The sequence below is a fragment of the Ammodytes marinus genome, assembly GCF_949987685.1.
Source record: "Ammodytes marinus genome assembly, chromosome: 12".
NCBI classification, from domain to species: domain Eukaryota; kingdom Metazoa; phylum Chordata; class Actinopteri; order Uranoscopiformes; family Ammodytidae; genus Ammodytes; species Ammodytes marinus.
This window is the reverse complement of record NC_137216.1, coordinates 4,999,602-5,015,049: the sequence shown is the minus strand read 5'-3', so window position 1 is coordinate 5,015,049 and position 15,448 is coordinate 4,999,602. Positions and strand designations below refer to the sequence as shown.

Below are 15,448 nucleotides of genomic sequence, written 5' to 3'. Positions count from 1 at the left end.
TTGTTTTGTTCTCCAGAATCAGTGACTCTTAAGACATACTTTGTGTTTGGATCAGTCTCATAAAATCAGATACATCATGACTGTGTGTGAATAACTTTCTAGAACGTACATTTACTGCATCTAAGTCTGTAGTGTGTGTGTGTGTGGGGCCAGTGGTGAATAATTGAGTATGTGTATGCATGGCGTGGAAGCGTTTTCTGGTGTCTCTTAAGTGTCTCTCAATCAATATTTTACAGCGCTGGCTGGATCCCAACAAGCCCATCAGGAAACAGTTGAAAAGTAGGTGAAATCCACCGCGCACCACCACCTCAGACCACCTCAACAAGCCAGTCCCAGTCATTTTAAAGGAACTCTCAACAGAGAGCTGTAAAAAGCCAACACAGTTCACTCAAGTCCGACTTGATTGCCCCACTGTCATACATTTTAAGCAGCTGTTTGGAGTGGTAGTCAAAAAATCCACACTCCTCCTTGAGCGATAGTCTCCGGTACACACACACACACACACACACACACACACACACACACACACACACACACACACACACACACACACACGCACACACACACACACACACACACGCACACACACACACACACACACACACACACACACACACACACACACACAGAGTGATTTAGAAATTCAGAATCGGCCCTGAGCAATTGAATAAACTTCATTTCAACTCTGTCCTTTATTTGATAATGAGTAATAGAATTTGTAACACGCAGAACAATTTACAAAAGTCGCTCTTGTGAGAAACGCAGGCCTCCTCGAGCAATGATTGAACTGCGTTTCAACCCTGTGTTAATGCCCACTGACTGATTCATTGAGGAACGACCGCGGGATTTTTCTATTATGCACACTTCATTGAGTAAGACCGAATGTGTTTGTGTACATGCGGGCATGCTAATTTTACACTTTGAGTCATTTATTCCACCGGTTTAATCATGGAGTAGTTATTTAAAAAAGAAAAGGGGAAATAGGTGTGGAACCTTCAGAAATAAGGGCAGAAAATCAGTCAGCCACAACTACTGTATTTGCCTCTCACACTTCCTGAATAGTTTTCCAGTAAGACACTCTTTATGGCCCTGTGGACATACAGGATCTACTTTATCATAGCATGAATGAATATTTCACACACTTTTAAGATACACCTTCAAGTCCTTTTGATTGATACATAGTGCATCTTTTAATGGAGCAGTCACAATAGCTGCCTGTTGGCTCAATAAGGCATTAGAGCAGGGGTGTCCAAACTTTTTTCACTGAGGGCCACATACAGAAAAATCTACGAAGGGCCGGGCCACTTCGCAAAAATAACACATTTATGAGGACATGTAGCTGCTCTGATGTTTATTTTCATAGTGTCTTCGTAAGTTGTAATCCTTCTTCACGGCAACACTTTCCTTGTACATTAAACAGACACATTCCCCCTCTTGTTTATATGCCAATGATACACCCAGTGTTTTCTGCCTTTGCGTCCAATGTCCAGCAGGGTGAAAATAGTATCCAACCGAGGTCCCGGCCCTCCTAGGGGGGTCCGGGGGTATGCCCCCCCGGGAGATTTTTTAAAGTTTTTAAAGTGAAATGCATGAATCTGGTGCACTTTGAGAGGGAAATTAAGAGGCTAAATCTGAAGAATTTTGTATGAAAAAAAAAATGGAGACACTGTGTCAGATGAATTAGAAGCTATTGGAGAAGGACACATAGATTTTCCATAATAATATTCATTTAAAATAAAATATTATGCAGGGTCCTCTGGGATGGGCTTGTTGCTCTTTTTCTTTTATGGGACATATTCCTCTGTAATATAATGAGTGCACTTAAATTATTTAAAAATTAAAAGCGCCATATTACGTTATATTTTTAAAATGTGCCACGGGCCAATCAATCAGTGTTTGACACCCCTGCACTAGTGGGTTAACTGAGAAATGCAAAAAAAAAATATATATATATATATTTTTTTTCTTCAAAGGGCCATATTACATTATATTTTTAAAATCGGCCGCGGGCCAATAAAAAGCGGGCCACGGGCCGCAGTTGGCCCGCGGGCCGTAGTTTGGACACCGCTGCATTAGAGTGTCAGAAATGAAATGAAGTCCCCCAGCCTAAATGATTTCAATGCACTTAAAGTCTGTCAGATCTGGCCATGTTGTGTGCTCCCCTCTAACTCTTCCTCCTCTTTTTCCCCCCCAGGAGGGTCTCCTCATAAGTTGAGCTTCAGAGTCAAATTCTTTGTGACAGACCCCAATAAACTTCAGGAAGAATACACACGGTGAGAGCTATGGTTTGACAGAGAAGTATACTGATTATCACCCAAGGAAATGCTCATTCATTCATTTTTTTTTATTATTTTTTTAATTTTTTTTAAGGTGTTTTAGGCAATTTTATGCTTATTGATAGTTTAGAGACAGAGTTGAAAAATGGGGCAGAGAGGGGAGTGACATGCAGAGAACGACCGCAGGCTGGAATCGAACCCGGGTCTGCTGCTGGCCGAGGCCCATGGGGGGACGCCCTACCAACTGAGCTAATGGCGCCCCTTAAATGCTCATTCTTTTCTGACGCAAGCTGATTTTTGTTAGCTGATAAAGTTGTTTTTTACGATTTTTTTTTTTTTTTAATGTAATCTTGTGGGGCAAAACGGATTCCCAGGACCAGATATTCATTCTTTTAGATGATGCATGCTCATGAAAGGAAACAAGGAAAAGCTGTACTTTGTAATACAAAGGCCAACAAATCAGACTTGCATACCCAAAAACATAAGGTCTACTACTGTGCATCTACAGAAGCAGCATGCAGACAAAGGTTGCACTGGTGTCTTATCAACACTTTGTTGACAACTTGTAACAGGGAATAGTGAGCCTTGGATCTGACATGCTGATGTGTTGCATTGTTCTTTCCAGTCACGGCCAAAGCACACTCCTGATAAGAGTGTGTGGGCTTCTACTAATATGGATTCAGCTATCTGTGTACAGTCTTCTGAAATTATTATAAGTTATGAAAGACCATGAAGAGGATAACCCCCTTTTTAGTTTTTGAAAGTAGAATAATCTACATCATTTCAGTCATAGCCAATGGGTTTGACTGTGCTACTCATTAAACGAAGGCCTCTGCTGAAGGGTGTCCATTCATTTTACAGGCCATCACAAGTCTCGCCATTATAATCTGACCGGCAGGCATGGCATGGCTGCTTTGCCTTTTACGTCCAATTTCTATTGAGTTTAAACAGAGCGGATGGTGGTTGACTGGGTTTCATCCTAACGCAGTGTGTTGTCCTCTCCCCCCTCAGGTACCAATACTTTCTACAGATCAAGCAGGATATATTTACTGGAAGGTGAGTGTGTTATGAGATGCTGCTGTATGGACAGACTGGACAGTTTTGCCTCATAAAGAGCTGCTAGAATATAGATATATTATGGTTGCATTGCATTAGCACTGGTTGCAGTGCAGAGTGTTGGCTGGTCTTAACTCTGGCAATACAGTAAATATGAGTAAATATGTCAATATGCACAAGCTCATTGAGCTAATGTACAAAGGGATACAACAAGCTAGTTTTACTTTGAGGGATAAAAAGATTTGCTGATTTTTCTTATGTTTCTCTTTTGTTTGTCAAATTAAAAATACCTTTTTTTCTTTTCTGCAGTATATTACCGTGATTTAAAAAAATAATAATAATCTCTTCTCTCTGGAAAAAAAACTAATATATTGAGTTCTGAAACTTTTGATCCAAGGCTGAATATCTATATCTCTCTTTTGTGTGTGTGTGTGTGTGTGTGTGTGTGTGTGTGTGTGTGTGTGTGTGTGTGTGTGTGTGTGTGTGTGTGTGTGTGTGTGTGTGTGTGTGTGTGTGTGTGTGTGTGTGTGTGTGTGTGTGTGTGTGTGTGTGTGTGTGTGTGTGTGTGTGTGTGTGTGTGTGTGTGTGTTCCTGTGTGTGTTCCTGTGTCTTTCAGATTGCCCTGTCCACACAACACAGCCGCGCTGCTGGCATCCTATGCTGTTCAATGTAAGTACTGCTCCCTCCGGATAGGTCCGCTTGACATTGGAATGGCAATTCATTAGGGCAGCTCTTTAGCTGCACACACTGTTAAATGGAATGGCTGTGGTTGCTCCAGAGCCTTTGAAAGCTGGTGCTCTGAAGCCATTATGATTCAATTAAGCTGTGTGGGGCGATACTTGATATTATCTGCAGTCATATGAATATCCAGCGTGATTGTGCTCAGGTTTTCGACTAATCCAAAAGCTCCTTCGTTGGCCAAATGTGTTAGGGTGGTAAATTGGGGAAAAGTCACCTATCCATTTTGGTTATTTCATTTGTTCAACACACACTTGCTTCATTGCTGGGCTAGAGCGCTGAAAGGACAAATACATATATATTTTTATATTTAATTGCATTACCAAGATCTAGATGACATTGTATGTCACATTATCAACACTCTCTTTATATATAAAAACACGGAAGACCAGCAGTCCAGTGTGTGCCAGTGGAAGTTCAGCCTGGGTGCCAATCTCATGTACTGTTGTGATGTAGTGTTTGTGTTAAATGCTGACTGGGCCCCTCTGTCATCGGAATAATGCCTCCTGACACACTGCTCTGTCTGTCTGTCTGTCTGTCTGTCTGTCTGTCTGTCTGTCTGTCTGTCTCTCTGGCTCTTTCTCTTTTACTGCTGCTCATTGTTTTCATGCAGCTTGTTTTGCCCTACGTCTGCCACTGTCTTTTATCTCTGTGTAGTCTTTACACACACACACAGACACACACAGACAGACAGACAGACAGACAGACAGACAGACAGACAGACAGACAGACAGACAGACAGACAGACAGACAGACAGACAGACAGACAGACAGACAGACACATACAGACCCTCCTCTCTCTTGTCCCCCCTCCTCCTCTGGGCTCCATCCATCTTTCTCTCCTACACTTCTGCAGCATATTTTCTGGGGGAATTTGCACTGCTGCAGAATATAGGTCAGATTAGAGATTTGGCCTAGACTACCATCATCATGACACTACTGCTTTGGGGAAAAAAGCAGCTTGAAGCAGCTCCTATGCTGCTAATTCAGTTAGCTTTGCCCAAGTGCCACCGCTGATCACTTTAAAGCCCACACTTAAAGCGGCAACGAGTAACTTTTAAATATCTTTTAAACAGCCTCATGTTTCGTCTCATAATCATAAATTACCTTTAACAGCAAACGAGACCATCAGTGCAAAGAAAGACGTTTTTATATAGTTTTTATTACTGCATTTGATCTGGTCGTACACCCAGTCCGATTTTCGGTTCACGCGTGCATGCTCTATGGTCACATATCCGTATTGGTCACAGATTTCAGTGAGGCGCAGGAACGCGATTTGAGAAGCCTATCCCTCCTGGTGAGGGAAGGGGAGCGGGAGCCTTGTTTGAGACAGACTCGTCATAATGACCGATAACGGGGCTGAACCATAAAAGAAAAAAAAAAGAAAATGCAATGAAGAAAAGCTAAAAGGGAGAGTGATAGTCGGGCGGGAGGGCGTTGCCAAGCAACGTATACACAATTTCACGCAGCGAAACTAGACTGCAGTGTTTACTCCTAAATGAATGAGCGGAAGCCTACTAAAACAAAGTTTACTTTGCCTCACCAGCATCATCAGATGACCATTATTCATCGGAAATAGTCATTATTTACAACATAAACACATTACCTCATCGTGATCCATACTAACTGCCATCTCTCGTTCATTCGCGTTGTGTGAGGACACGGGGACTCGTTCAGCTCCGTGAGAGGTGACAATGCATCAACTCATTGCAATCAGGTGTGTTTAGCACTTACTGGCATTAGTTGATGCTGTGTCACCCATAGACTCACGGAGCCGAAAAGAGTCCGGTGCCCTCACACTTTCAACACACGGACACGCACCATATTGCTTCCTGATTATTTGAATCTTGCACGCCTGCACGAGCTACAAAACAGCTTCACGACAGCTGGCGTCGTAATAATACTACCGCTTTTGTTCAAAGGTGTCGCCAACGTGCCGACTTACTCGTAGTAGCTTTAAGCTGGCATGCTCAAAACAACACAAATCCCACGAAGTAGGCCTGCATTTTTTGTTTAAAACGGACCAAATAACTGTATGACAGCAGCAATAGCGTTCACCTTCCCTCGCAAATGATACATTACAAAACACTTTTACATCAATTCAGCTGTTTGAAATGCCTATTGTTGCTTTTGTTCATATTTTCATATTAACAGTGGTGGATGCTGGGGACTAGTTCCCTTAAAAGGTTATGTGTTAATGAAGGTAGAGTACACAAGTACTCGCGATGCATGGAAATCCTTCATCAAAAATAGAGCGTTGAGTATATTTTTTATGGCCTTTTTATTATAGCATATCATTATTAGGAGCTTGGGCTCAAGCTAGTCTTTCATGCTTTGAGCCAGTTTACCAGAGTATGGGCTTCACATCAAAAGGGGAACATATAAAGAGACAGCGGGTTGTCGGCTTCAGATTTGATTGGCCTCAACACTTACACCCTGTTAAAGTAATAACAGCAGCATACAATAAAACCAACATTAGCCTACTGTTCTAAGATGTAAGCTATTATTGACCGTACATAAATCTCCCCCTAGAGCTTTGAGCACATCAATAACCTGAGGTGAGCTCACAATTGATTGGTTGGTCAATATGCTTAGGCTAGCGGCTGGTGGGCTTAGTCCAGGGACTACTTGAATGAATTGATGCTTTTGAGCTTCAACCGCCGTATCAAGTCAGCTAATGGCTTTTGGCTGTGTGTGAGTCCTCTGGAAGCTCCCACAGACCTGAGAATCATTTCACGCTTAATGTTTCTGCTTATTATCCATCAGAAAATTGCAAACCACAGTTGTTAATTCCTTTTATTGACCTATACTTTCCATTTGGTTTACTTTAGTCCTCTATTTGGCCTGTGGCGAGAATGACATGCATTGGACCAGATCCCTAAATCTTCTCCCATTCAGGGATATTTGCTGGTCTGATAATATAATTATAACATGGCTGTGTTGCCATTAGCCAATTAGTTACAACAACAAATAGCTGTATGTAGCATCGAAAATAATCTGGAGGTATTGCATTACAATTATTTTAATGGCACAATTATAGGCCACAATTGTCTGATATGATCATTTTTCACTACGGGTAACAGTTTTCAGCCAACCCCCTCCAGTAATATATCAATTCACTCCAGTAAAGGATACACTGTACCTGTCCTACATGATCCATTCATTACCAGCCTGTGTCACAATAATTTTTCTAAAGGGGTAATTATGCGGAATACCTGTGCACAGGCAGTGTACACTTCTCTGTCATCCTTGTTGTCGCTGTCATATTATCTTATTACTTTCCACCCCTCTGCCTGTTAAATTGAGACAGCAATGATGCATTGACTCTCTCTTTCTCTGTGTGTGTGTGTGTGTGTGTGTGTGTGTGTGTGTAGCCGAGTTGGGGGACTACAGTGAAACGGAGCATACGGCAGGCTATCTGTTGGAATACTGCTTCATCTCCAACCCTCCGCAAGACTTCCACAAAGAGGTCTCCAAACATCACCAGCAGCACAGGTATAATACCCAGACACACACATATCCCACACACACATTCAAAAACATGCAAAAAGAAAAACTGACTGAGTTTTGACTGTCATCACAGCTATTGTTATAATGTCACCATTGGTTGGTCGCAGTGACAAAAGTGTACATCACTGTCAAAGTAGTTTTTATTTTTTTTAATTGAGAAATATATACAGCTCCGGAAAAAAATAAGAGACCAGTCTGGATTTTTCTTAAATCTTCATCTCTACATTACTAAATGGAAATGCTCTTTATGACAGAAAATGTGTTGGAATTTGGTAGAAATGTTGCCATTAGTTTATATTATAAAACCAAAATGTTCATTCTACTCAAACATATGCATATAAATAGTAAAACGAGGGACACTGACTATTTGAAGTGGTCTCTTAATTTTTTCCAGAGTCGTATATAAATTTACTGTATATAAATATATTTTAAAAAAACAATACCCTACATGAATAGAAACGCAGTCCATTCTATAAGGGGTACACATAAATGACTTCCAGTATATCACACACAGTTTATTTTTGTGTCCTTTTCTGTCCTTCTCTGTGTTTCTTTCTAACACATTCTCCCCCCTCTCTCTCACTCAGTGGTCTATCTCCTGCCCAGTCAGAGTTTAATTATCTGAACACAGCACGGACGCTGGAGCTCTACGGGGTAGAGCTACACTATGCAAGGGTAAGTAAGCTTTTATTCTGTGGCAGTTAACACCTGCCTGTGTGTGTGTGTGTGTGTGTGTGTGTGTGTGTGTGTGTGTGTGTGTGTGTGTGTGTGCGTGTGCGTGCGACTGCTGCGTATACAGTTTGTGTCTGTGTGTGTTGCTATATTATTTTGACGGTGGCCAGTCCCCAACAGAAACTCTCGAGATGTATAAAATAATTAAGTTCATAATCATATTCTACTCCAACCAGTGATAATGGGATTCCTATCATACATTGCACCCCGCTGTCACACCACGGTTGATGCGACACCTGTTTTCATTCCCTGAGCAGCTGAGGTGAAATGGAGACAGGTGCCGCAGTTGATATTATTACCTGCATCCTGCAGAAATGCCACGTACTAGCGTTCAGTAGCAGAATGTGCAAGGCATCATTTACATTCATTTGTTTCATATATTCCTTGGAAAATGAAAGCATCATTTGACACTCAGTATTTGCCTCATCAAATCTTTTCTGGCTACTATTACTACTGTTTGGTTTCTACCTTAAAATGCACCTTAAGAACATTTGTTATCAAATGTACACTGACTGTTAGCCTGCTAACATGTTATAAGGTGTGTCAGAAAGTCAATAATACAGATTTATTTTTTCAAATAAGCTTTGCCTCATACTTTTGTTGGGGAGTAATCCTCTCTATATGAGTAAAAAGGTTAAACTTAGGCTATATTATATATTTATGAGCCATAGTATGATATAACAATTTCAAAGTATGCACCAATAAAATAATAAAGTGCAAAACTTGAAGGTAATATCTTAAATTGGGTCACCAGCAGGAAAGCATGAACAGGCTCGGTTTTCATTTCAGGCTATTTGTGCTTATGGATTAGAGACATACATAACATCCAAACATAAAGGAAATCAATGTAGTTGTCTTTATAGAGCAGCACAAGGAACAATATGCTTCAGCACTCTGTCATCATTAGGATCACATTGCACATGCAGGATGTCCTGTGCTTACTGTGCAAAATGGAATATCTGGATAAGATCATCGCATAGGACCAAAACAAAGGAAAATAAAAAGTTTTAGGCAGGTTCCTGTTTTCAGCAACGTAAACTTGTTTTGTAGCCTGAAGGAAGCTGAAGATGCCTTGCTGGACTCTGTTCACCTGCCTCAATCTCCACCACACACACACTCCTTCACATGCTCCCCTGCCTCAATCTCCACCACACACACACTCCTTCACACGCTGTGTTTCCCTCCCTCCTCAGGACCAGAGCAACACAGAGATTCTTCTCGGGGTGATGTCTGCAGGCATTGTGATTTACAAGAACAGGGTACGGATCAACTATTTCCCATGGTAAGTGACACATTGACACACGCATAACAAAAGAAAAACACATTGTCATTAAAGTGTGCAATTCTAATACCTGAGTGTTTCAACAAGATTTATCCACAGCTATTTTTAATCTAGGAAAGTCAGGGTAAAGTCGGAACCAGAAAAGTGTAAAAACAGAAGCAACACTTTGGGAAAAAGGGTCAGGTTTCTGTAATGAGCTTTAAATGGTGTTTTGATGAGAGGGTGAAAATGTGTGGGGAGGGAGACAGCGATACGTGTTTTGGTAGTGACAGAGAGTGTATGGTTTCGTTGAGGACTTTGGGACCAGTGGTGGTAACATCAGATTTGTCCTAGCTACACATACACTTTTAGAACGTTGGCTTACACCCATGATTTAATTTGAGTGAGCTGAGGCAGTTGGTCAGGGTGGGTTGTGTTGCAGTGGCAGCGGAGTTAGTTGATATGTCATCATTGGCCCAGCAGTGGAGAGAGCAGAACAAAGGGGGGAATGCATTTAGAGGAGGAACAGGAAAGGACCAAGTACAGAACCCTGTGGAACACCCAAGACTTGAAGGGGCAGTGGAAGAGGTACTGTTATTAATACTGTCAGACTTTTACCACAATGTGTTCATCCATAGTTTCAGTTAAGTAGCAAGTGGTCAAATTCCTCAGAAACAAACTGCTTCTTCATAGCCTGGAAATCCAGACCTGCCGCTAGGAGCTGGCAAATTTGCTGCGCCTGTTGGTCTGGTAACTCTCCATTGAAGCTCATTAGATATGTCAAGAAATCCTGAGCTACCAATCAAATCGTTCTTTCAGATATGGGCAGGCCAGAGCCCTATGTATGGTGCTCAGGGGCGGACGTAACCGGATGACGACCGTCGAAGACTTGATAGTAAATATCAAAGATGGCTGCGTATATGTTGTTCGAGTTTGAGACGGCTTAGGGTTCTGCCCTTTACGATTTGGAAGACAGCACTCAAATCTTTCATTAGCAAGTAAGAGGACCACGGCAAAAGTTTAATTTAACAATGAATCCCGCTGTTCGCTAAACGAACGGGGCTTAATATGTCACCTTGTTCATCGCTCTGATTGGTTGTAGTGCTATCCAACTGCGTGCAGTGGTATTTGAAATGCACGAGTAAGAGCCACCCCTTGAGTTGGGAATTACTATTGATCGTGGCCAGACCCTCTATCGTGATAGATATGGGTCTGGATTTCCAGGCTAGCTTCTTCAGGAACTTGTGTTTTGGTGAAGCAACTCTGTGGCTAAAAACAGAACCCCTGGCAGGGACAGTGGATGTAAAAATGCCTTTTGGATCATTCTGTCACATTTTTTACGTATTTCTTTTTGTTTTTATTAGTGTGCATATGTTAAATAAACCTGAAATAAACAAAGCAGCTCTACTGGAACTTGGTTGCACTGAATGGTGCTTCTGTGGTTTAACCAAACAAACTGGATGTTCTTGTCACAAACCCCAATCTGCTGCCTGCCAGCGCCACTTGAACCCTCTCAAGGGACCCTTGTGCTGAGTAATATTTTGGTAATCTGTCACATGGTGATAATGGACGTGGCATATTTAAGTTTAAGCATGAGTTGATAATTTATTTTATTTTTTTGGAGTTATGAAGACGATTCCACCAGCTTTCTTTTAAGGGGGAGGAGGGCTTTTTGTTTAACAAGTTTTCCTTGAAATATTAAAGGCTTCAAATCTGCTAGCTCTCCTCTTTCCGTCCTCTTTTCACCTCTCTCCATCAAATTCACCCACTCACACACCCCATGCATCCATTCTTGGAAATCTCCCATACTCTCTGCTGCTACACTTTTGTAGGGTAAATGTTAATGGGTGCCGTGGGTTGGATAGTAACTACTCAAATCCCCATAACTCTGGAAGATAATTCACTCGTGTGGTGGCTTAACACACACATACACACAAGCACACACACCCTGAACAAATGCCCGTAGCAGCTGGTGTGTATGTGTGTGCATTACGTGAACATGAGTATAATTAGTTTGACTGCGTGCTCACGTAGATTGAAGGGTGTTCTATTACTGACATTATGGTGACCGAGTTCATAAATCTGGGGACTGGCCTCCCACGTGGGGACACACAGCCAAACCAAGACCTGGTTTTGGGTTTGGGTGGTTAGGAGGTTTGGATAAGTCTCCATGGTATGAACGTAAATCAGTGCAAAGTCCTACTAAATGGAAGAAAAACTGCTTAAGCCAGTGTGTGTGTGTGTATTTGTGTGTGTGTGTTTGTGTGCATATCCATTCAGTTGGGCTAAATTTAGAGACCAATAGTGGTGTCCCCAACAGCTGCCCCCCTCGCCATGTGTGAGAAATAGAGGGACGCATAATAGTCAACATACTCTGCCCTACGCTCACTGATTTTCTTCTGTCTAGAACACTGGTTCACAGTTTCTACATGTGCCTTGAACCCTGTCAATTCTCAAGGTGTCACCCTGTTCTTCCCTTCTCTCTTTCGTGTTACAATTGAATGATAAGATACAGCAAGGACGGGTCAAGATATAGACAGAGTGAGAGAGACATTTAGATGTTTTCCTCTTTCCTATTTCTGCTCACAGCAGCCTGACAAATGAGCCACACTTAGATGGGGCATGACTCACTCTGCCTAAGCGCGTGTGTGTGTGTGTGTGTGTGCGTGTGTGTGTGTGTGTGTGCGTGTTTGTGTGTGTGTGTGTGTTGACCGAGCAAGTGTGTGCGAGTAAGCATGTAAAATATTTTTTAGCAGGGAGCGATGAGTCAGAGCAGCAACAGGGCTCTAGGAAAGGGGATTATGTTACTCTACTGCTCATGGACAGACCTAGTACTGCAGCCGGGCCTGTGCACCAACATTACGTTATACTGTTTCTGACTTAAGATGCAAGGCTAGATAACAAACAGTTTGATGAGAAAGGGCTGCGGTGGTTGAGCCACTAGGATATTCCAATGCAGTGGTACTCTGGTAACCCAAACCCCCCCCAGCTATGGAAGGAGAAACAGGTCGGAGGTTGAACTAACAGCCGGGATGTGACGCATGGGTCGCCCTTACTTGAAGAACAGGCAATTCATTGAGAAGTCTGCATTTAAATTGCATTTATTGATTCCTTAAATGTCATTGTTTGCCAGAGATACCAAGTATAGACATAGCCCGGTTCCAGCTTTTTTAATAGTTCCGGTGTTGTGATCATGGACGGCTGTCTCTGCATGTTGGAGAAACAGTCAACAGTTAGAACTTTGTATAAAGAATGTGAACGTCATCGTCCGCTATAGCCAGCTAGCTACTAGTTACATTCAAGAAAAAAGAGCGACAGACATAACATTTTCTACCCATACATTGATCATTTTGTTCAAGAATGTTACACTGTTATGTATGCGACCTGCCTACTACTGATATTTTCAGGTACAATCACTGACCTTTAACCTTTAACCTTACAATAGTATATATATATATATATATATATATATATATATATTGATATATATTGAACGTGGTGTCTCAATCCAGGCAAAAGATGTGTTAACTGTGGTGTCACTAACTTTTTTTGTTTTGTTTTGTTCTGTCTTTTCCCGCCTCCAGGTTGAAAATAGTGAAAATCTCTTTCAAGTGCAAGCAGTTCTTTGTCCAGCTCAGAAGAGAGCCGGTAGGTGCACACACACGCACACACACTTACACACACACAATCTCGCCACCCCCCTCCCACAATGGTGGATACGTTGTGAACAGATGGAGTGCATCCAATGTGTGTGTTTGTCTGTAGGGGAGAACGGGGTAATTTGTCACACGGGTTGGTTGTCACAATCGTTATATCTCGGAACCAGAAGGCGCTGTCTGTGAAATTTTGGTATGTAAATATCCAGAATTGGGATCAGAGGTCACCTACATAGTCTTCCTTGGAGTTAGACTGCTGAATTTGAGGTGAGACGACTGTTTGTGTTTTTCATGTCAAATTGAAAATATTTAGCTCCTCAGTATTTTTCTTCTAAGCTTTTACACAATAGGTTTATAACAAAACACTTGTTACCACAAAGTGTTATACAAAGTATGAAGGGTAAACTATAGTTTAGATTGTTGTTAGCAAGCTAATTAGTTGTCAGATGGTTGTTGGCCTTGATGCTAGCAAGACATTCAAGTTGGGGTTGGTCATTTTTTGGGGGGTTGGTTGTCACATGTTATCTCAAGGCTGCAGCCAGAAAAGGAACCCAATAACGAAATAAATTGTCAAGCTGTATCCTCACTGACACCCCAGAGAAGGAAAGAATAGAGCAGGAAAAGGCAGCTAGCATGCAAAAGAAAAAAGGGCAACAAAGGCAAAACAACCCAGTGCATCCCAAACTAGACCAGCTGCCAAGGCTACAGTAAGTTATGTAGGCCTATTTGTCAACTTCACAATGCAATTAAACTTTCAAATTTAGTTCTACTTAATTTCTTCTTTATTACAATAAGAAAGAAAAGGTGAGTGGTACAAATATCAAGCCAACACCTTAAGCTTCAATGTAATGTAGGAATGACTATTGAAAGATGTTTAGGTGATAAGCAATTCTCACTAGAGTAAAAAGTGTGCCTACTTACCCCGTTCTCCCCTACATACCGCCTGGATAAATGTGTGTGTATAGTGTAGGTGTTTTCGCTGAGCTGTGTCTGCATATGTGTGTGTGTCACCAGTGTCAGATTAACCCCCTTATGTCTGCGTCCTGGTTGGCTCTGCTTTAATCCCCCACTGTGTCCTGCATCCCTTATGTGAATCTCTTTAGCCATCTCAATGCTATAAAAATGTATAGCGTCAACTGGATATTTATTTCCACCACAAATAGTTGCATAGTCACCATTCATCCCCCTTAAAGTACTATATAAAATAATTAGTTATTGATTAGATTTAACGTATACATTATATTTTATTTTCATTGTATCTCTTTTGTTATCTCAACCTCCCCAGCTGCCATGGCATTGAACTCAGCAAATATTTCAATTAACTGATAAATTAATTTTGTGTAATTCAATGCTGAGATTTCCATTCTTGACCTGCTACTGTCTGCGGTTCTATTCTGTACACAACATTCTTTTGCCAGTTACACAGACCTTCTATGGACATACAGTAAGTGGGATACATGTCATCCAAGCAGTTTACGATTTCTGTGATTCCCAACCAGGGTGCCCCAAAGGTTAAGTTGAAATATTTCAGAGTAGTTCAATGGATTTTAATGCTAAAAAAACAGAGCACCATGTGTATAAAGGATTAGAGTCAAAGTCTAGATAGTTAGCTGAAAGTAATAATTGTGTCATAAAGAGTTAGCTAAAAGTTATGTATAAACTGTTTAAACAAAGAGTAAGCTAAAAGTAATGGATGAACACTTACATGTATTAGCTAAAAGTAAAGGATTAAGTGTTGCAATAGTTAGCATAAAAAAACAAAAATAAAACATTGTGAACCACTGGTTTAAAACACTGTCTTTATAACATGTGATTTGCATCTCTACTTATTTGCACACTATCTTCTCTGTATGTATTTTACTGGCATTACTATTGAATTGGCTGAATACTGGTCACACATTGTCACCCCACATACTGACTGCCACAGTGTTATTCTGTGTCTCACTCACTGCTGTCTGTCTTCTCCTCTGTGCACACAGACTGAGAGCAGGGAGACACTGCTGGGTTTCAACATGGTGAACTATCGGGCCTGTAAAAACATGTGGAAGGCCTGTGTGGAGCATCACACCTTCTTCAGACTGGAGAGGCCCATCCCACCACAGAAGAACTTCTTTGCTCACTACTTCACCCTGGGCTCAAAGTTCAGATACTGGTAAGAAAACCAGTACACACGTACGTTGACTCCCACAGAGGAGACACACACGTATACACACTGACTC

At 41.5% G+C, this 15,448-nt stretch overlaps 1 protein-coding gene across 1 annotated transcript in view; it reads left to right on the top strand.

The window, feature by feature from the left end:
• The window catches only part of ptpn4a (protein tyrosine phosphatase non-receptor type 4a), an 88,689-nt gene that overhangs the window by 42,940 nt on the left and 30,301 nt on the right, over positions 1 to 15,448 (top strand). Inside the window, exons 4-12 of the mRNA XM_080038221.1 lie at positions 237 to 279; positions 2,195 to 2,273; positions 3,288 to 3,332; positions 3,949 to 4,001; positions 7,445 to 7,565; positions 8,168 to 8,255; positions 9,506 to 9,594; positions 13,158 to 13,221; positions 15,209 to 15,381. Of these exons, the coding sequence (XP_079894347.1) occupies positions 237 to 279; positions 2,195 to 2,273; positions 3,288 to 3,332; positions 3,949 to 4,001; positions 7,445 to 7,565; positions 8,168 to 8,255; positions 9,506 to 9,594; positions 13,158 to 13,221; positions 15,209 to 15,381 (755 nt within the window). The remainder of the gene's footprint in view (positions 1 to 236; positions 280 to 2,194; positions 2,274 to 3,287; positions 3,333 to 3,948; positions 4,002 to 7,444; positions 7,566 to 8,167; positions 8,256 to 9,505; positions 9,595 to 13,157; positions 13,222 to 15,208; positions 15,382 to 15,448) is intronic.